Source organism: Leptonychotes weddellii, chromosome 13, assembly GCF_054177405.1.
Source record: "Leptonychotes weddellii isolate Sample4059 chromosome 13, ASM5417740v2, whole genome shotgun sequence".
Lineage (NCBI taxonomy): Eukaryota > Metazoa > Chordata > Mammalia > Carnivora > Phocidae > Leptonychotes > Leptonychotes weddellii.
Genome location: NC_138381.1, coordinates 15,280,381 through 15,302,101, shown reverse-complemented (window position 1 = coordinate 15,302,101; position 21,721 = coordinate 15,280,381). Strand labels below are relative to the sequence as shown.

At 48.8% G+C, this 21,721-nt stretch overlaps 1 protein-coding gene across 1 annotated transcript; it reads right to left on the bottom strand.

Annotated features, from left to right (window-relative positions):
- Window positions 1-226: 226 nt before the first annotated feature.
- LOC145715877 (O-acyltransferase like protein-like) lies at window positions 227-18,517 on the bottom strand (the record flags this gene model as incomplete). The annotated part of the gene is made up of 5 exons (XM_081802521.1): window positions 227-529; window positions 3,024-3,156; window positions 4,928-5,041; window positions 11,379-11,458; window positions 18,395-18,517. Coding segments are annotated over 5 exons (753 nt in total), but the record flags the coding sequence as incomplete, so codon positions are not given.
- Window positions 18,518-21,721: the final 3,204 nt, after the last annotated feature.

Sequence of the window (21,721 nt, the reverse complement as noted above, 5' to 3'; positions counted from 1 at the left end):
TGAGCGCGACCAGAACTTTTGTCTCCAGCACTGGTATTTTGTTCTCACTGCGTGACCCTGTCTTCCTCCTCCAGCTTCGAAACTAGCTTCATTGGAAAGGCTGCAGATTTTTCTTTCAGAACCTGCATTTGCACATAAACCAGGGCAAAAATCTAAAACAGAATATGCGGGCAGTTCTCCCCCAGGACATGAACAAGTTGCTGTTTTTGAGTCAATTATCAGTCATTCACCAACCACTCCAGCAAATAAAAAAGCCCCTCTGTGTACGCCATGTTTTCACGTTGGTCGCCTTTAAAGGGACACAGCATGAGCCCATGAGCAATAGTCTGTGCCTCATCATACCTCCGTAGCCTTCCCGACATGCCAGCATGACCCAGCCCACGGCCGCCGCCCACAGGGTCCGGTGGAGGGCCTGGTACAGAACAGCGGCCGGCGAGGAGGTGGCAGGGGCGTCATCCACCACGTACGCCAGGGCGACCACTATGAACAGGGTAGACAGGCAGCAAATCCACCCCAGCGTGGCCTGCACCTACGGGGAAAGGAGCGACGTGGGTCAAGCTCATTGAGGACATGGCATATTTACTTCCTTTTGCACTAATTCAGTTTTTTCTCTTTTTAGTGTCACTTCAGGTATCTATTTGTAAACCTCCATCAGTGCCCAACTTTGACTAAAAGAGAAGGTTCAGACTAGTGGTTATGAGGGGCTAGGGTTGGGGGGGGGTAGGGGAGAGTGGGGGGCGTGACCGTAAAGAGTTAGCACAAGGGAGATCATTGTGGTGACAGCAGAGTCGTGTGCCTTGCTTGTGGTCGTGGTTACACCACTCTCCATGTGCTAAAATTGCCCAAAACTATATACACACACAACTGAGTGCCCATAAAACTGGTGGCTCCAAGACCTATGGATTGTGCTGATGTCAATTTCTTGGTTGCACGTTACCAGTGAAAGAAGCTGGGTCAATGGTACATAAGACCTTCTGTACTATTTTTGCAACTTGCTGTGAATCTCAAATAACTATTAAACGAAAGTTAGAAGGGAAAAAAGAAAAGATAATGTTCTGACCCACCTCTGACCTCCCATTCTGTTCCTTAACCTAATAAGGCTCCTGCATTGGTTCCGTGCCCACCAGCAATGCAAGGGCTTTTGGCTCAGGTCTGTCCGTGGGCTGCACCCTAGTCACTGGGCTCATAAAATGGCAGCGGGAATGGGAGAACGGAGAACTTTCCAGCTCAGAGAAGAGCCCCATGGGTTAAATTCTATTATTGGGTTCAGTTCAAGATCTTAGATCTTATGTCACCTCACTCGACCTTTTTAGACTCACATCTGTCTTCTAAGAATCTCTCTTGCTTCTCTGTTCCAGTTCCCAAGTTGCTATGATGAATGAACTAGCATCTTATCAGTCTACTGTCTAGTCTCTAAAGAGAAGCTCTCCCCTCCTTGGCCTCAGATCCCTGTGCTAGGCTCTGGCTACATGGGAGTAAAGGCATTTCCTTGGGGGGGTCTCCACAAGCCCCCTCTTTTAGGCTAGGATCCCCTTCACTCTTTCACTGATAATGCACCCTACCTCGTCTCATTCCTAGCATAGGGCATTGGCCCCAGCTGCCTCAAGCTTGGACTCTGTGTTCTTATTTTCTGGCTTCTAGAGGTTTAATTTTGGTCTACCCATCCCTTCTACCTTGTTTCTCCAGCTCAGCTTGACCTGTGTTCTGGCTTCATATTCCCTGGTCCTGACTCAACCTTTGGAGTGTTTGCAAATGCTCTGTCATCGTCTTAGGTTTCCCCTCTGCTCCCTGGGCACTCTGGAACCTGGATGACATAATGGCACTCTGCTGTAATCTACAACTGAATTGTGCATTTTTAGGGGAAACTCCAACGTACAGGAAAAGTCATGTAGCCCTTGTACATCCATTCTGTCTAGTGAAGCCCTATCTCCTCCTGTTGCTACCGTGAGCAACACAAGATTTTCCAAAGACAAGGGCCTCTTCTCCGAAGCATCTAGGTGAGGTACCCACAAGACCTAGGCAAACAAAGGTAGGGTTTAGCAGAGAAGATTTGGGGCTATCACTGTACCCTAATAGTGCAAAGGAATTCTTGGCCCTTCGTCCATTGAAAAGCACATTATCTTTCATTCATTCACCAATAAGTGCCTTCAGTGATTTCAGAACCAGATGTTGGGGATTCAGAGATAAGTAAGACATAGTCTACCCTCAAGGTCATATGGGTCAATGAAAGCCATATGAAGAGCTTTTGCACAGTTCAAGGGCAACACCAAGGTAGTGTTTTAAATAGATTGCCCCAAGGGTGGATTTGAGATGGACAAGACAAGAAGTCCAGGCAAGAGATGAGAAGAGCTTCAGTGAGGTTAGTTGGACAGGCTAAGAGGACAGCAAAAGAAACAATAGGGGGGCTTGGTGAAGGACTGCCTGGGAGGAGGGGTCAATGAGGAGGACGTATCAAAGATGAACACAGGCTTCCGGCTTGAGTAATGAGGTTGGATGGCGAACCAGAATGATTAACCACAAAGGAGCCAGGGAAGCAATTTTACCTGGAAGACAAAGTGACAGCTTCTTTTCCCCTTAGACACCTTGTGTCTTGATGCCCAGATGGAGCCACTGAATCTGACCAAGAATCCTGTCTATAGAAACCAAGGAGCATGTGCTATTAAAAAGTAACTATGCCCTTCCAGAAGAGGGCCTTGCCGGTGCAAAAACTCACTGGGTATGTTTTTCCCATATCAGTGAGTTCTCTGGGTTTGTACCGAGACTCCAATGGATGGAACACCACTGTGTTTCAGTTCTGGAGCTTTCTTAAAGGCACTCAGTGAGGAAAGCAGAGAATCAGGCTCTGGCAAGAAAATAAGGTCTCTCTTATTCTCTAGCACCAAGAAACATTGCTAACACACCACAGCCCAATAAAGTACTGAGCAGTCTGATTCCTGCCCATGGCTTTTGACGAGCCTGGCCAAATGGGCCACTCCAGTCCCAAGCAGACCCAGCCCTTACAGTGAGGTATGGGGCAAGCTTACCTTGGTTTTAAGAATGTTTGCCTGGTGGTTTTGGTGCATGAAAATGCTCAGAAAGAGGCCCACGAGGAATGGCCCGTATCTGCAGTAGGGCTTAGTGTAATACTCCGAGAAATACAACACAGTCACATTTTCACTGAAAAACACAAGAACATGGGCGCCTGGGTGGCTCAGTTGGTTAAGCGACTGCCTTCGGCTCAGGTCATGATCCTGGAGTCCCGGGATCGAGTCCCGCATCGGGCTCCCTGCTCGGCGGGGAGTCTGCTTCTCCCTCTGACCCTCTTCCCTCTCGTGCTCTCTGTCTCTCATTCTCTCTCTCAGATAAATAAATAAAATCTTAAAAAACAAAACAAAACAAAACACAAGAACAGAAGGCAAAAGGGTCTGTTTGATTTGGACCTGAAAAAAGGAATCTCTCAGATGTCCATTGGTGCAATCATCAAGTCTGAAAGAAAATGTGGGGCACATTTGTTCATTTCCTCACTAATGATCCACAAACAGTAACGCCTTAGACCAAGCTGGCTTGCTAAAATTCCAAATTCCCTTGGGCCCCTCCACCCTGGATCCTGAGGAAATATGACGACCATGTTCCTTTTGAATAGTTGTTTCTGGTAGCTGGTACATCAGGATAGTTCTAAAAATCTGGTTCTCAGGAGTGAACCTCGTCGTGGAAGCTCTTACAGAATTCCGTTGCTTGGGCCATGTCCCTGGAGATTGTGATTCAGGGGGTCTAAGATGGTGCTTGCTGGAAGCATCCTTGGATTTAAAAGCTCCCCAGGTGAGTCTCATGTGCTTCCAGAATTGAGAACCGCTGGGCTAGACGGGAATGAGCTTCTTCCTCAGTCACCTGGCAGTGCCCACAGAAAACGAGGACATGGCGGGAAGGGCATGGTGCTCCCATGATCAAAAAACCTGAGGTGTCTTCATTCATTCGTGCATGCATTCATTCCTTCATTCCCCTCACAAATACATAGTAAGCACTGTACCAGACATGGCTCAGGGCTATTTTACATCGGGAGATCAGCGAAGGCCGCTCTGAGAAATGACATTTGTACTGACACCTGTAGGAAAGCCCCGCCAAGATCTAGATTCTAAAGGAAAAGCATTCTAGTGTGAGGGAACAGCAAGTGCAAAGGCCTGAGGAGGGAGCATGCTGGGTGCGTGGAGGTAAGAAGGCCAGTGTGGCTGGTCCAGAGTCAGCACATAGGCGAGTGATAGATGAGGTCAGACAGGGATTTTACTCTGAGAGCACTGGGCAGCCGCGGGAGGAATTTGAGAAGGTGACTGACAGGATCTGATTGCCATTTCTGTCTATCACTCTGCCTGCTGCGCTGGGAAGAGATTAGCAGGAAATCGGACCACTTCTCCGCATGTGATACACAGGGTGGTTATAAGGAAGAATCGTTATCTATACCTCACTGGGGAGGCCAAAGAGCATAGTGGGTAAGATCCTAGCTTCCACTCACACCTGTGCCACTTACCGGCCCTGTGACTTTCAAGGGATAACCCCAACTTCCTTAAATTTCCGTCCCTCCAGCCAATAAGAGCTTCCAAGCACAAGTTCGCCACTGAAGGAGAAACCCAATACGGCCACATGGGGGCGCTCCTCTCCTCCAAGAAGCATTTCAATGGGCAGCCGTGTGTGTTCCCCGAACTTTCAGAGAACTACCCGCCGCCCGCCCCCCCCACCCCACCCCGCCCCTGTGCAAGTTGAAAGGTTCGGAAGTTTGGAAACAAAAACGCAATCAATATTCCCATCCAGGCTGAACATTTCCCACCCAGTTTTTCCACGAGCCAATGCACACAGCGCCAAGAGGCCGGCCCTCATTGAGCAGCCCTCCCTGGGAGGTCCTGGCCCTTCGGAGGGCAGGGAAGCCGAGAGCCGCAGGCTGGGAACTGCGGGTTACCTTGCTTCCGACGGAGCTGCGACCGGAAGGCTATGAGCCAGTGTGAGCAGAGCTGTGGCGGTGAAAGACGCCAAGAACAGCATGGCCCCGAGGAGGACAAGGACATGTTTACTTCTGCAAAGAGAGGGCATGGACAGAAGCGCTCTTCAGTTTCCGTCACCGCAAAATCTGTGGCCACGAAAGATTTGAAAGCTTGGCAATCAGAGGCACTTCCTGCTAGGGCTGCCATTGAGAGAGGCTGCTGTGGGGGCAGCCGTGGCAGAGTGGGCTGGCGTTAGAGAACTGGGTTAGCCTTTAGACTTGACCGTTTACTGGCTGTGCGACCCTCGGCAGGACCTTGAACTTGAATTTCCTCATCTTCACCCTGAAATTTACCATGCAGCTCAACATGAGACCATGCTTGGGAATGTCCCTTGCGACCCACAAGGCACTATACGGATATAAGCGGTGGTTGATTTAGGAGAGAAATGACTGTCAGGCCCGGGGGGTGCAGGGAGGGGAATAGCATAAGGGGGGGCCAGGGATTCTTCCCCCACCCAGATGCAATCTGAGACAAATATCTGGGTGCTGGGAGCTGATATGGGGTTAGGAATGAGGGATGGGGTGTGGAACAGGGAAGCAGGGAAAGCTAATACAAGGATGCACTAGGAAAGTGACTAACGCTCCATTCTTCCAGAATGTTCTATGGACCCTTATGAAATGCACCTGAAAGCTGTCTTGGGATATGAAAGAAAGAAGCCTTTTCTAGTGTCTTCTATCCCCCATGGGTCAAGGGTGGCCCCACAAATGTCAGTGCCGTCACACTTAGGGACTACGCATGTTTAAGGCCAAGAGAAGTCCTGAAGGAGTCCCAGCTGTAGTATGTAGGAGGTTCTGGGGCAGGGAATGAGATTTAGAGACACAGGCTCAGAGCAAGGCAATGTCTGGTTGCACCTACTCAGAATTGTGAGGGCTGGGACCAAGACGATCTGCAGTGGTAGAGAAGAAATGTCAAACACAGGTGCAAGACTGTCCAGGCACAACCCTGTCTGGATGATGCCTCTGACCAGCCCATTCCACTGCTTGAAGTTGCCATGGTTCTTCATGCAGAAGGGATAAGGTACCATTTGTATATCATGAGTGATGCAGGGAGCAAACGATTTTAATCCAGAGTGCCAATTCTAGTTTAGTGTTAATGCTTGGAATGGAGAAGGGTTAGTTAGCTCAGTGGTGCTATGACTGATTAGTAATGTCTGCTGTGAGCGTGGGCTGGGAAGTTATGACAACGATGCTGTCTATTTACTGTGCCATTTGCCAGACCATCTAGTTCTGCCCTCCTTGAATTACTAGCATTCTATATGAGTGTGTTCTCTAAAGAAAAACCTTACCTTTTTTACCTCGCACCATTTAGAAGCTAAGTCTAGTTGCATGGCGGCAAGCTTGGATAGGGCTGGTTTTTAGCTGAGGGATTGAAATCTGTCTTCCACGACAGCCTCTAGGAAAGATGCTGACATTGGGGACAGGGCTCCTAAGTCACAAGGACATTCAAATAAGTCCCCAGTAGGTCTAGAGTTGGGGAGTACTAAGAATTCATTGTCTTAGGCGGGTGGTAAGTCATCCAGTCAGGCCATCCAATAAAAACCCACATCCACCCAAGTAAATATTTGTTTAACTCCCTGGGGGACTTGAGCCCAATCTGTGGCACCTCCTCTCAGGAGTCAGACAAGTCTCCCCTGGCTAACCACTGCTATAATAAAACGAATAAAGTGTCCTGACATAGACTGTTATGGGCTGGATTGTGTCCCCTCAAATTCCAACTTCCAGCACCTCAGAATGTGACTCTATTTGGAGATAAGGTCTTTAAATTGAAAATTAAGGTGAAATGAGGTCATTGGGATGGGTCCTCAGTCAATCTGACCAGTGCCTTTCTGAGAAGAGGAGGTTAAGACTCGGACAACCACAGAGAGAAGATCATGTGAAGACATGGGGAGAGGCTTCAGAAGAAACCAACCCTGCTGACACCATGATCTTAGACTTCTAATCCCCAGAGCCATGAGGAAATAAATTTCTGTTTAAGCCACCCAGTGTATGGTTTTGTCATGGCAGCCACAGCAAGCGAATACGCATAGGGGCCAAAACAGACACATGCCCCGCCTTACCTCCTGTTAGTCCTTTGTCCTCCAGAGCCCTGAGCCGCTAATCAGGGCCTTTGACCACAGCACAAATGGCCCAGTGCCAAAGGCTTCCCTCTGCCAACTCAGGTTAGTGGCTATATTTTCTGGCTTGTTGAGGGGACTACTCCTGGGCCAGCGGGATTGAGAAAGTCCCAGAGCTTCAAGCACTGACCACCATCCCCATTTTCTCAAGAGGGATGGTCCCTCAAAAAGGTCCATTCAGGGGCCATAGCCCAAGAGGAGGAAGGAATAGCAGAATGGCTGAGTGTCTTCCTTGCAAGCCTGTCAGCCCCCAGCATCCTGGCCAGGATTCCCTACAGGATTTCTCTTGCTCTTTCTTCACTAAATGCTTGGACACATCCTGCTGCAAATGCCACCCTGAGGAAGCCTGTAGAGGCTTGCCCTTTCTCCTCTGCCAGGGCTGCCGGGCCTGCTGAGGCCTCACACCTGATCCACCTGGTCCTGCAGGCACTTGCCAAGGACTCCGGAGCCCTTCGAGCAGCCACAGTCCAGCACAGAGCCAAGGCTTGTGACAGCACCAGAGAACAGAGAACGGGTCAGCCCGGCTCTGCTGGGCCCAGCAGCTCCCCCTCCCCTGAGGGAGCTCTCAGGGTTTGACTGCCTTGTGGGAGGGAGAGTCCACCCCAGGGGAGGCCCTGTGGGCCTGAGCAGGTCTCAGCTGCTGCTCAGGGAGCCCCTCCCCTAGCAGCAGGAGAGATCAGTGACCCAGGAGTGCTCGGGGAATCAGCCCACCCTTTCTAAGGGGCCGGGGAGGGGGTGGGGGGTGGAGACTTGGTCAGCATCCCAAAGCCACCTTTACCTCCTCTCCACCTTCCTTGCCTGATCCATGGTAGGGTGAGGGGAGGAGGTCCCACTAATTCTTAATTCCCACCACCCTCAGTGATTTCATCCTGGGAGATGTGAGTATCAATTAAGCAGGCATCGAGTGGTAGGTCTTTCTACCAGAGGATGTTCAGAGTTAATTTTTTAAATCTCCATTTCCCAAACAAATAGCAATGTGATTATTAGATCTCATTTCCATCTTATTACCAGATTTTATTTCAATCTCATATGCTTGTATCAGTTCTGTTATGCTATCAAAAATTGCACTCCCCACACCTCAACCCCCACTCTGAGAAAATAGGCCGTTCGATTCAGATGCTTTTGTTTCATGGGTGGGGGAGCACTTGGACCTCCCTGCTCTCCCCACAGCAATCATACAGAGACAGACACACACACACACCCCCCGCAGCATCGGGCATTTGTTCATGTCTCCACACCCTCTCACCCACCTCAGAGGAGTGGAACTAAGAAGGGGTGAAACATGAAGTGTGGAGGAAGGGGTGAGGCTAAGCAAGAGGACCTCAGACCCTTCAATGTGGGAGGCCTTTGTTAACATCTGCTCCACACCAATACCTTCTGGAAAGGGTATTTAGAGAAGCCAAAGAAGGGGACTGATTGCCCAGATAAGGGGACCCTCTGTGGAATAGGGATGGAGCAGAGAAGATAGGGAGATGGCCACCCCTAAATGGGTTTAGGGGAGGAACAGACGCTCACAGTGGCTTATCCAGCCACCCTTCCCCCAGTCCCTGCGAGACTGGGAGGGCAAGGGGCCGCCCCTGCTTGGGGACAGCAGCTGGGGACAATGACGATGACATGGCATCTCAAATAACAGGTAGCTGAGTGACATGTGGTCGCACATTACTGACAGGCAAGCTCTGTGCTGGTTCCCATGTGTATGATCTTGCTTTGTCCTCCAACCCTGATGTGAAGCACTACCAGCTCATTTTATAGAGACAAAAATTGAAGATGAGAGTCTAGCAACTTACCCTAGGTCCCCTAGCTAGTGACTTACCAGTCATGATTTGAACCCATGTCTTTTGACCAAACTCACGATCCCAGCAAACTGCCTTTGTGCTTAGTGAAATCCATGGAACATTTTTTTTTTTTTAATGATTAGTAAAACTAACAAACAAACACCTCTTTGCATTTAAAGCTAGAAAGCAGGGTGTATTTAAGATATGTGAAAAAGCAGATTTTCCTTTTTTTTTTAGGTGCTTAATTCTTAATTAAGTTAAAATTAGGATTCTCTCTCTCTCTCTCTCTAAAATAAATAACTCTTGGGGCGCCTGGGTGGCTCAGTCTTTAAGTGTCTGCCTTCAGCTCAGGTCATGATCCCAGGGTCCTGGGATCAAGCCCCGCATCGGGGCTCCCTGCTCAGCCGGGAGCCTGCTTCTCCTTCTCCCTCTGCTGCTCCCCCTGCTTGTGCTCTCTCTGTCTCTCTCAATCTGTCAAATAATAAATAAATAAACTCTTTAATAAATAAATAAATCTTAAAAAAATTAGAATGCATTTCCCTTGCCCAGGATGCATGAATGTTCACATGTGGCTGGAATGGGCAACATCCTGGGTCAGCCTGTGGTTTAAAGGTCTGTCCTACAGAGAGCATTAACAGGAAACCATGATGCAGAGCTGGTCAACACATATTTGGAACTCAGCTGCACCCCTAGTAATTGAAGACTTGCAAGTTAGATGTGAAAAATGAATGTTTTCTTACATATCAAAATAACAAGGTTTGTATTTTGTTTTGTTTTGTTTTATTATTATTTTTTTAAATGTTTTATTTATTCATGAGAGTCAGAGAGAGAGAGAGAGGCAGAGGCAGAGGGAGAAGCAGGCTCTCCGCCTAGCAGTGAGCCCGATGCAGGACTCGATCCCAGGACCCTGGGATCATGACCTGAGCCTAAGGCAGACGGTTAACCATCTGAGCCACCCAGGCACCCCTGTTTTGTTTTATTATTAACATTCCATGTTGGCAACAGTGCAATTAGATGGCCAGAGGACTGAATATTGATAGACCTTTAAGGAAAGCAATTTGTCATTATGCTTCAAGAGCCTAGAACACATTCCTGCTCTCTGACCTAGTAATTCCCCTTTAAGATATGCATTCTAAAGAAATATCAGAGTTGGAGAAAAATGGTTACCATGAAAATATTGATCAGACTGTTATTTATAAAAGCATAAAATCAGAAATAATCCAAGTGTTTAACAATTGGGGAAGGTATAAGTAAACTAGAGTTCATTCATGGAATGGAATATGATGCACACATTAAAATTATATTTACTTAGAAGTAAAATAATATAAGAAATTGCTTATGTCATAAAACTATTAGAAGAAAGATACTAATGTGTAGATACAGAATCCTTTCATATATAAAAAGCTATGCAGAAAAAAAGACTGGAAAAATAAACACGAAGATATTAACATAGAATTCACTTCTCCTTGAGCGAGGGATGGGTTGAGGGTGATGGTTTTCCCCTCTCTTCACCCTATTACCTTCCAATGTTTCTTAAATAGAACGTGTATTTTAACAAAAAAAGAAACATCTTTTAAAATATGGCATGGAGGGGCGCCTGGGTGGCTCAGTCAGTTAAGCGTCTGGTTTCAACTCAGGTCATGATCCCAGGGTCCCGGGATCGAGTCCCACATCAGGCTCCCTGCTCAGCGGGGAGTCTGCTTCTCCCTCTCCCTCTCCCTCTGCCTGCCACTCCCCCTGCTTGTGCTCTCTCTCTCTCTCTTAAATAAATAAATAAAATCTTTAAAAAATTATATAAAAAAATAAAATATGGCATGGATAATCCCCAAGCTGTAAGTCTCCTCATGAATTGTTGAGGCCTTAAGCTTTTCTAGAACTAACAAAAATTAAGGTAATAAATATCCGATGTGGGGAACAGGTACACTGATGCATTGCTTGGGGCATTGTAATTTACCTCCCTCTTTCTGGAGAATAATCACACAATATGTAACAAGCACCCCCAAATTGTGCCTACCCTCTGAGCTAGTAATTCCACCTTGAAATAGGGCCCCACGGAAATGAAGAAGAGTGGAAATGTAGTATGTTCAAAGGCAGTCATCGAGGGGTCATTTGGAGTCATGACAAACTGGACCTAACCTAGATGGCCAACCACAAAAATGGTTTATTACTCTGAAAACTGACAAGTATGCAGATCGTGTCGCTATGTGGCAATGTTTACAAAGACCGTTAAGTGGGAAAAGCTGAGACAGGATATTAATACACACGGATTGCAACTCTGCAAAAACACAGTGGGATTCGAGTAGGACAAAGATCAGAGGAGGATGCGGAGGAAGGTAAATAGTGGAGGATGTGGTGTCCAGACTGTTCTGAAAAGTTTGTTTCCTAAACTGTAAAGGCTGCTGTGCCCAGAACTGTAGGACTCGCTGAGAGTTCCGTGGGAGACACCCCACGGGGAGACCACACCTGTCCCAGGAAACTCACTTTCCGTGGATGAGGACGATCACCGGCGTGGTGAGATGGAACTGAAAGTCGTTGGCGAGGTACCACGTCCAGCCATTACACTGAAACGAGAGGAGCAGAGGTGACCCCTTTCCCTCGCTCATGGGGCACCCCACATTGTCTCACCTTTCTGGAGCTGGAGGAGGAACTCACTGGGCAGCTGCGGTGGGGGAGGGGGGCAGGTGGTGGATTTCCATGGGAAGAGAAAGGAATTCTGAGTTCCAGGTATTTCAGGTACCCCATCTCATTTAATCCGGGAACAAGCCTGGGTGGTGGGGATTATTATTGCCAGCTTACAAAATGGAAATGCGGGCAAGTGTTCTCGCTTGTTGAAAAAAAGCAGTAAGAGCTAAGCTCCCAGCACCCTCGTGGGAGCTCAATGCCATCCCATGACCCGAATGTAAGGAACAACCATGGTTTTGGTGCCGTCAGAGTCCATGTTGTGCCCTCTTCCCTGCCTTGCCGGCCCTCCCAGCCTCCAGGGGAGGAGTGTGCTCACTTAGCATGGAGGCCTGGCTCCAGACGAGATTTTCTGGGAAGGCCCAGAGTTCCCACGAGAGCCTGACAGGGGGTCCTCTGGCCCAAGCCACCTCGCTGCAGAGGCTGTCCGCCTTTGTGTGGAGGGAGGCAGTTACCTGTATTTCTTCTTCAATGTGAGGAGATTCCCGGGGGCGATTCTCTCCAGGGCTTCAGAGATAAAAGGCTCCTTGTTCCCTCCAATCCCCCACCAGACTTATCCAGGGCAAGTGACATCTTTCCTTGTCCCCGCTAGAAAGAAGTTCCCGGGATGGGCAAATCTGTGAGGACTCAAGGCCTGACAGCCCTCACACTTCTGCTTTCAGGGACCTGAGGCGGGCTTTGCCTCCAAGAGGGGCTGGCTCGTGTCCTTGTCCCCGCTGCCCACGCACGGCCCCAGCCAGTCTGCATCTGGGCGAACGGGCCGGCCTGTCCTCCATGGGCCCTGTCCCAGACATGGGCCCCTCTGAAGGCGGTTAGGCTGGGACGGACACCCTGTCCGAGCTGCCAGGCACTGGCTGATGGAGGGCAGCCACCCCGTTGGTAAGTAGTTACGCACAGAGATGAGTCACGCTTTAGCGATTCTCTTGTCAGCCTTGCTTTCCAGGCATGTGCAAACGTCAGTGACATGATTTAATTATAGCAATTTCACTTGCGTTTACTCCAACGTCATTATGAGGAGAGGAGGGCTTTGGGGAAGCCCCCACCCACATATACAGAGGCTGTGGCTTGAAATGGAAAAGAATTCATTACGGCGAAGGTGCAGTGCAGTGTTCCATCCCAATTATAGGTGAAGAAAGTGTCCTTTCTCCATGGGGTGACACGGGCTGGAACAGGAACCCGACGGGGCAAGGCCAGCTGCATCCGGGACAGGCACCTCGATGGTCGGTGGGCAATGCCCACTACTCCCCCCCTCCGCTTGTCACAGCAACCCTCCCTGCCAGGACTGATTTGGTAACGCTCACCCATCCTAAGGCGCTAGGCTCCCTGCCCGCAGCCCACCTTACTATGGCTTCGCTGTTACTCCACAGAATATGCCAGAAGAAAGGGCACTGGACTCGGGTTGGCCCTTGGAAAGTTCACCAAACCACGTGAAGGGAGACCCAGCGTTTGCCCCTGCCCACCTGCCTGTCGCTAGCCCTAACAGGGGACTCACCGCGTTTCGGACCGACAGGAAATTATTGAGCAACAGCAGATTTGTCCACCACGCCTGCCGGCAGTTATCCAGGTGGAACTTGGGCACGTCCCAGACAGGTCCCCAGGGAACAAGAGAGAACAAGCCAACCAACAGGCACACGGAATACAGGTGGAGAGGCTGCAACCTGGCAGGGAGAGCCGGGGGAGAGAAGGTCACTCTCCACAGTGGTTCCATTCGGTCCCCTGGGCGAGTGAGCGAGAGAGATGCTCCAAACCAGATTATACTGGGTGGGCGACCAGCTCCCCGGCCACACGGCAAACACTCCCACATTCCTGGGTAAAAAATCATGAGCCCCCAACCCTGAGCCAGCTCCAGTGCTGTGGATGCAAAAATACTATTAGTCATTGAGCAAGTGGAGCATGTTGGCCACTGTGCTAGGAGCTTCTCAGATACTTCTAACCCTCGGAACACTCCTTCAGGGAAATACTACGTGCATTTTACTGGTGGGGAAATGAGAGCTCTAAGTGTGGGCGATTTGTCCAAGGTGGCCCAGCCATTACCGCAGTGCTGAGATCAGACATCGGTTCCTGTTCTTTATTTCTCCCTCCCTCCCTTCATACCCTACCTCGTCCCGAGCAGGACCTGAAGTAGCTACAAAGATGATGGGAAAAAAGGCACAGGTGTCCTTTAGAAACAGAATTGGAGCCACATCTCCCACCTAGTGTACACATTCTAGCAGCCACGTTTGTCACCCTGGGAGCGAGTCCCGCACGGGGCTCCCTGCTCGGCGGGAAGCCTGCTTCTTCTCCCTCTGCCTGCCGCTCCCCCTGCTTGTGCTCGCTCTCTGTCTGTCCAACAAATAAATAAAATCGTAAAAAAAAAAGAAAGAAAGAAAGAAACAGCTACAATGAATTTTAATACTGTACCTTATAGAGCTCAATGTATCCAAAATATTATTTCAATAGGTAATCAATCTAAAAAGTTAGTGAGCTGATTAACATCCTTTCTTCTTTGACTACATCTTTCGAATCCGGTGTGTACATTTACTACTCGCCCACACGTCCGTGGGCCACCTGTCGGGTGGCTCCCCATGGGACCTCACTGGCCTCGAGTTTAGAAGTGAGGTTGTAGCGGGGAGAGGGACACGGTCCTGGCATGGATTCTGGGTGAGCTAGGATCCCAGCCATCTTTTAAAAGAACACATTTAGAAATTCAGAGCAGAGCACATGGCCCAGCAGTGTCTCCGAACATTTCAGTGGGGGCACCAGGGTGCGGGGTGGGCTGTGACAGATGGGAAGGGTAGGACTCCGGGGTGGGCGGGGGCAGCACCCAGCCTCTGGTCTGCACGGGCCCCGGGCCTGTTGGCCTCCCGTCCTCCCCACGGTGATAGCATCCTTCCTAGCATGTGTCTGGTAGGCTGGAGGGCTGTGGGCATGCAGGGAGCAGGTGGGAATTGCAGATCACAGTCAGACAGAAAGGGCTGCCGACGGTGCCAAGACGTGTCTCCCCCGATCAGCTCAGGCAACAGCCATGGAGCCCTCCCCAGGCCTGGGCCCTGCCACATTAGCCATCTGACCAGGCTGCCCTGCAGCTGCTCCCACAGGCCTCCCAAGCCTCCCTTCCCACCATCTGTCACCTCCCCGGGGAGAGTAAGTCAACCCCCTGCTCCCCTCAGAACCACAGTTCAGGTCAGATGCCCTCAGAAGGGAGCAGGGTCCGGGCATCGTCCTCCCCAGCGCAGCCTCTGAGTTGGGGCCTGCGGGGGCGAGGCAGAGGCTGCTGGGGTGGGTCTCACCTTGAGGAGCAAAGCTACAGAAATGGGCGTTCTAGTTTTATCTAAATTTTCATACTGAGAACATCATATAACTTCCCTCTTCCCTCTTCTATGGAAAAGGGGGAATAATAATTCCTTATTTTAAAGAGGCTCATGATTCCTGCCTCCTGAGATTTTTTGAGAACCAAATGAGATCAGTAAGAAAACAGTGGGAAACATCGAAAGCATCAGGTAAATGTAAATGCTCTTCATTTTTGTCCAAGCTTCTGGAAGATTTAAAGTCAAGGTTTTCAAAGATTAAAAAGTACAACTTCGGCTGTTGTAAGAGGTGTGAGAAGCAGGCATTCTCATACCTGGTGGGCAGGAAGGTAAATCGGAAAACGTCCATCAAAATGTTAGATGCACCAAACTACCAATTCTACTTGTAGGAATTTACCCACAAACATGTTCACAACAGTGCACAAAAATGTAGAGACACTGTATTATTGTCTAAGATAGCAAAAACTTGGAATTACCACCATGCCCATTAATGGGGACAGGTTAAACTCCTAATAGTCCACCCACACATCACCATCCCAGGCAACCTTTGAAGTCAGTGAAGTCCTTTCATGCAGAGAGAGAGAGACATGCCAACATTAATCATTAAGTGCAAAAAAGCTACACGCAAAATAGTGCGGCATATAGTATAAACCTATTCATGAGGGAAAAAAAATCCTAATGCATATAAATACACGGAAAATATCTGCAAGAATTCACAAGAAACTGTTATCAAAGGTGTCCTGTGGGGAGTGAGACTGGAATGGGTACCCTTACTTTTAGTATATAGCCTTCTGTTACAGTTAGACATTTTTTTATTATGTTATGTTAATCACCATACATTACATCATCAGTTTTACAGTTAGACATTTTTACCAGGAATTTTTTTACCTATTAAAAAACTCTCTTGATTTTTAAAATGTGGCTTCTGGTTGGAATAATCACAGTTTTAAGGGTCTGGAACATCTACTCCCCTTGTTTCTCATTATGTAATCTTTGTTCTGATTGACCCCTGGAAGCTGGGTTTTTGCATTTTCTTAAAGCCATGATAGCTCCCAGCTGTCGCCCAACTCTTGCCCTTGTCCTCTTGCTGTCTATTCTCAGAGTGATTCTTGGAAAATGTAAATCTGACCGTGCCACTCCCCTCCGGGAATCCCCCAAAGCCTCTGGTCTCCAAATAAAATAGAAAGTCCTTAAGGCCGCTAACAGGTCCTGTATGCCCCGGGCCGTGGAGCTCCAGGCCCACCTCTCTGAACTCACTCCCTTCTGTTCTCCAAGTTAACCGCTCCCTCCACTCCAGCAGGCTCTCTGCGGTCTTCCAAACACACCAACAGTGTCCCCTTCTCTGCACCCACTCCCCACGTAGGCCATTCTTCCCTCACAGCATTCTCTTTGCTTAGAACCTTCTTTTATTTCCTTTGACAAATGTCATCTCCCCTGACTACCCTTCCAGAGGAAGACCGCATGGTGCCTCAGTCTTCCAATTAACACTTTGTGACACTTACCATCACTGACCTGTTAGAAATGTATTTGCATGTTGCAGCTTAATGTTGCATATTTATTTGTTGATTGTCTATCTCTATTCACTAGAACATAACCCCCAGGCCAGAAGGCATTTGCATGGTTATTAAGTGCTGAGTCCCCAGAGCTTACAACAGTGTCTGGCACACAGGGAGCCCTCAACAAATACAGAAGAGTGAGTGAACAAATGATCTTACTTCCAGTCCTCTTGGAAGTAAGGAGGCAAGCAATCAATTATAATTGAGTAATAACAGTGGGTTTTGCCAACAAGAATGAGAACATCAAAGTGGCTAGGAGTATGGCTGCTTTCTCACTGGGTTTACCTTAGAGAGTGAGTTCAAACTCGATTGGTGATGCTTCCTCTGATTTTTCAACAAAGTTTTGTCCCACTTTAGACTCTCTCTTCCTGGCTTCAATCTGCCACTTTCCCAGAGCTCCCTATCTCCAGAACATTACCACCATCCACCATGTCGTTGAGGCTGGAAAATTTGAGTGTGCTTGATTTGCCCTCTCTCCATTCCCAATGCCAATCACCAGCCCAAATCTGCTGTCCTGCCCAGATATTGCAATAATTTACTCATGGGATCCTCGCAGCCATCTTGCCCCATAAAGACACACACACACACACACACACACACACACACACACACACTCTTCCTGCCCCCACTACTGCTTTATCTTCCCGCTCTTCAGTCCCCCACTCTAGGACTTTTCTTCTGAAGCAGGTTTCCCAGGCAGAACCCACCAAGCCAGGGGATCCCACGCCCCACCCCCTAACAACCCATCAGCATCTCTCATTAACACCAGTCCCTCTACAGAAGACCACAGGGTAGAATAGGCTAACCCCAGTGCCAGGTTACCCAGAAGATATTGAAGGAATAAGCACTCTGCCAAGCGGGCAGGACAAGGGCTGGATTTAATAGTGTTTGGAAGAAACCACAAAGGTCATGGTGGAAAGACATCAGTAGAGGTCTATTTCCTGGCTCAGACTCATTCTTAACCTATTTACCGGAAAAGTTACAAGGTGTAAGCAGCAACAACAGTTAATACTGTTTCTACTCCAGTCACACACGTTTCTACTCTTAGCACATGTTCTCTCGTTTCATCCTCACAAGAGTCCAGTGGCGTGAGTGCCACTATTCTTCCCATTTCTGAGATGAGAAAACTCAAACGCAGAAAGGTTGAGACACCTCCTCGGGGTCACACAGCTGGCAGAGGATTGAGACAGAATGCAAGCCCAGGCAGACCAACTACAGTCAGATCTTACGCACTCCATTTTACCAGCCCAGAAGACTGTGTCAAGACCCTCCTTCCTGTTCCATGATAACGAAGTGTGACAAGAGAGGCATGGGCCCTAAGCAATGAGAGCTGGCTCCAGCTCAGCCAGCAACAAGCCATGGTTTAGAGAAGGTCCAAAAGGAACGTTGGGCTACGTGAGTTGAAATTTCCTCTTCAGCCTAAGCAGAGCGTGGGTCTCATTGCCTCACAACCTGTCTGCGCTCCCACTGACCCCATACTCCATCCCAGAACCGTATCCCCTTCTGCCCCAACCATCCACACGTTCGTAACAAGGACCATGTCCTCCCTGCCTCCCTCTGAGCAGAAGCACCATGGTCTCAAGCATCACCTGCCCCTCTCCTTGTTATATCTTATTTTTATCATTACCCTTAGTACTCTGAGTTACAGGACCCAATTACTACCAATTTATAGAAGCCCTGCACCTTCTCCCATTGGATACACATTCCAGGGAAACCTGACAGTACATTTCTTGAAATCTGCTGCCCATCAGCTGAGGAATAAGGATGTTTTTGCTGGTTTAATGTAGTTCAAATTCTATTAGGATAATTGCCACAAAAATTGGTATCTTCGACTGGCAAAAGCCATTAAGCCAGCAAAAATCAACTTTATGAAGAAAACCATGTCTCGGTTTATTTTGCTTTGAAAATTATTTCAAAAGAGTAATAAATGACTACACAGCAATAATGAATTAAGAGATGAGACGAACAGACCTACCTTGTAAGGCGGCTGAGGACGTATCTGAGTATGACTCTGAGGGTTGTTCCTTTGTCTGAATTCTGATGTATCTTTAAAAACGACCTTGCACTTAACCAGCCACTGAGAGAGAGACAAGATGAGTCACAGGAATTACTGATCCATGATACACTTCATCCGATGATTAACGTGGTTGTCTCTATCAGGGTACAGTAAGTGATACTGTAGGAACAAGATTATCTCCAACACCAAAGCAATAATAGTTTTCTTTCTTGCTTATGCTGCGTGCCCACGGCCAGTCACCTCGAGCTCAGCATCTTCCCCACCAGGAGACCCAGGCTGAGGTTGCAGCCACTCTCTGAAAGAGCACCAGCAATCCTGGCAGAGAACAAAGCGTGTTGGAGGGCTTCAAACCACCAGTTAAATGCTCTAGCCCAGAAGTGACATGTTTAAAGCTCTTAGCATACTGGTACACCAGGTACCCCTCATTGGCCAGACCTAGTTCCCACCCAACCGCCACGGGGCCAGGAAGTAGACTCTTACCAAGGGCCTGGAGGGAAGAGAGCCAGAAATATTTGGTGAACAACTTTATGAGCTACCACATTAGCCTTTTGAAATAATAACATCCAAAGCCTTCCACTTTTATGGTACCACCTCGTTTTCAAAGTACTCTCGCTGACGGTGTTGCTTTTGCTTCTAGAGCAATACCAAACTCCTTTGCAATAAATGTTTGTTGAGCGAGTGATTGGTAAAAGGGAAGATGTTACTATCCCTGCTTACCTAATAGGGATACTGAAGCGCAAGGACTCAGTGGGTTGCCCAAGATTCTCCACCAACATATCCTGATGACAAATTTGTTACCCGGAATGCTCAGCTAAAGAAACAGGCTACGTCTCTGAGTTCTAACCTGATGATAAGCAAGTTTGGGAGGGAGTTTCCTGACCTTTTGACCTGGATGCCAATGATCCTTGTGGGTGTTTCCCTAAGGAACAAATGCATTTCCTATTGCAAAAGAAGGCTGTGTGTGTGTTGGAAGGGATCAGGGAGGGTTAGAGAACGTCTTTGTTCTCTGCCAGCACGATTTTCTTTTGAAACGCAGCAAGTTGGAGTCACTAGAATAGGAACACGATTGATAGAGACGTGCAGAAAGGCGCGGAGTTGTGGAAGTGAGACAGCCAATTCCAATTCCGGCCTCCTCTTCATTTCAGGAAAGAATGAATCGGGGTCTGTCTCTGTGTGCGGGCGTGCACCAGCCCGCCGTTCAGTTGGTCTGGAGGACAAAGAGAAAGGTGGCAGAGAAAACAGGCCTTGAGCAGGAGAAGTCGCTGTCGGAGGCTGGGAAGACCCAGAGACCTGCCTCCACGGGGGAAGAGTGCAATCCTGCCGTAGAGTTGCGCGGAGTCAGCCGGAGAGGTAGAAAGGGATCCCCGACCGTCCCCAGCGATAGTCAGGGGTCTTTGGCTTTACTATGTAAAATATGAGTGACACGGTGGGTTAAGACAGGCTTTGGGCCCGAAACAAACATAATGTTTCAGTTCTAATTCTAACTTTCCTAGCTGGGGGGGGGGGAGACTGAGGCAAGTTATTTCATCTCTGCACATCAACTTTCTCAGCTATAAAAATGGGCATGATATTCGTTCTAACTTCCTGGGTTTATTGTATATGGAATAAAAGATTGTAGGCTCTTAGCACGAAGGCGATACTAGGCATCCCTTAGTAATATTTCCATTGTCCAAATGAAAATTTTATTTAAGAGAATATGTGCACTTTCTTTTCTTTTTTAAGTTTACTTATTTAAGTCCTTTCTACTCCCCATGTGGGGCTCGAACCGACGACCCCAAGGTCAAGAGTCGACTGCTCTTCCGACCAAGCCACCCTGGTGCCCCAATGTGCACTTTCTAAAGTAAACAAAATGAATGCTGGAGGGGAAGAAAACAGTTACTGAGACAGGCAAAGAGAAATAGAAGCAAACAGGGATAAAGAGAAAAGAGACAGATGTCTTGGCCTCTTAGGCCGGGTCAGGAGCTGCTCGCTTCCACTCCGCCGTCCTCAGCTCCTTATGCCGAGGCTCACGCAGTGGTCCCCGGACTCTAGCAGGAGGCAACGGCACCCCAAGGACACTGTGAGTCAGTGGGCCTGGGATGGGCCTGGGAATCTGCATTTCTAACAACCTTCCAGATGAGGCTAGTCCAACTGCATTGGGACTAGACTCTGAGAACCACTGATAAGAGGCCCGGCACTCCTCAGGCCCCAGAGCGAGCCTGGGGTCAGATATGTAGCCTTTACTATAAAGGGGCGCCTAGTTGTCGTTTTCTCGGACATCTGAAATTTCATAGCCTTGGCCTGTGTTGTGGGTATCTTAGGACTGACCCGGTGGTGTCCCTATTGTCTCAGAGATTCGCACCGAGAGTCCAGGCATGACCAGTGGCTCTTCAGGCCTTCATTCTTCCCTCCTGGTGGCAATCCTCCAGCCTGAGTTTTGGCTCTGGTTCCAGCATCCCGATCTGGCCTTGCCAGCTTCCCTCCCACGGTTTGGAGCTCTGCCAATCAGCCCCATCCAGCATTTGGTGTCTTTTTTTTTTTTTTTTCCTTTTGCCTTGTTCTTACTAGTCCTCTTGCAGGGAACAGAGTTCTGGACTTTGAATGCTGTCCCCTGGGCAGACCTCCCCACCCACCAGGGGCCGGTCCAGGTCGCCCGCAGCTGGGCTCTGCCTGCCTTGGTTAGGCCCAGCTGTGCCCTCTTGGAAAGTCTGGTACCTACTGGCTCCCATATCACTGCAGATGGTGGCCTCTGACCCTCGCCTGTCTGGGCCACTCGACAGTCACCCTGGCCACCTCCTAGCATAAGCTCTGCCCTGGCGGCCAGGTCTCAGCTCATTCTGTACCCTACTTTCTCTGCATTCCCCCAAGAAACTATCACAAGAGAGGCTTGAGCTAAAACAATTAAGAAACCATTTCCAAAAAAGAAAGAAAGAAAGAAATCATTTCAACCACTACTTATTGAGCAATACTATACTCTTGGCACTGTTTTTGGCGGGACAGCAGGACACAAAACAGAAGAAAGTCCTGCCTTATATTCCAGGGGAGAGACATGGGCAATAAATACAGAAATAATAAGTAAGTGGCATCTCTAGGTATGTTAGATAAAGAGAAAAGTTAAATTAGGAAAAAGGAAGTTAAGAGCGCCGGTGGGTCCATTTTAAACAGGGGGCACGAGCATGGTGCGGGGGGAAGGCAGCATTTGAGCAAGCGCCTGAAGGAGGGGGCTAGCCACAGCGGCTCAGGGAAGTAAGTGCTGCAGGCATGATGGGCATCCTCAGCCTCCTGTTGCTTCTGTTTGCGAGCTGG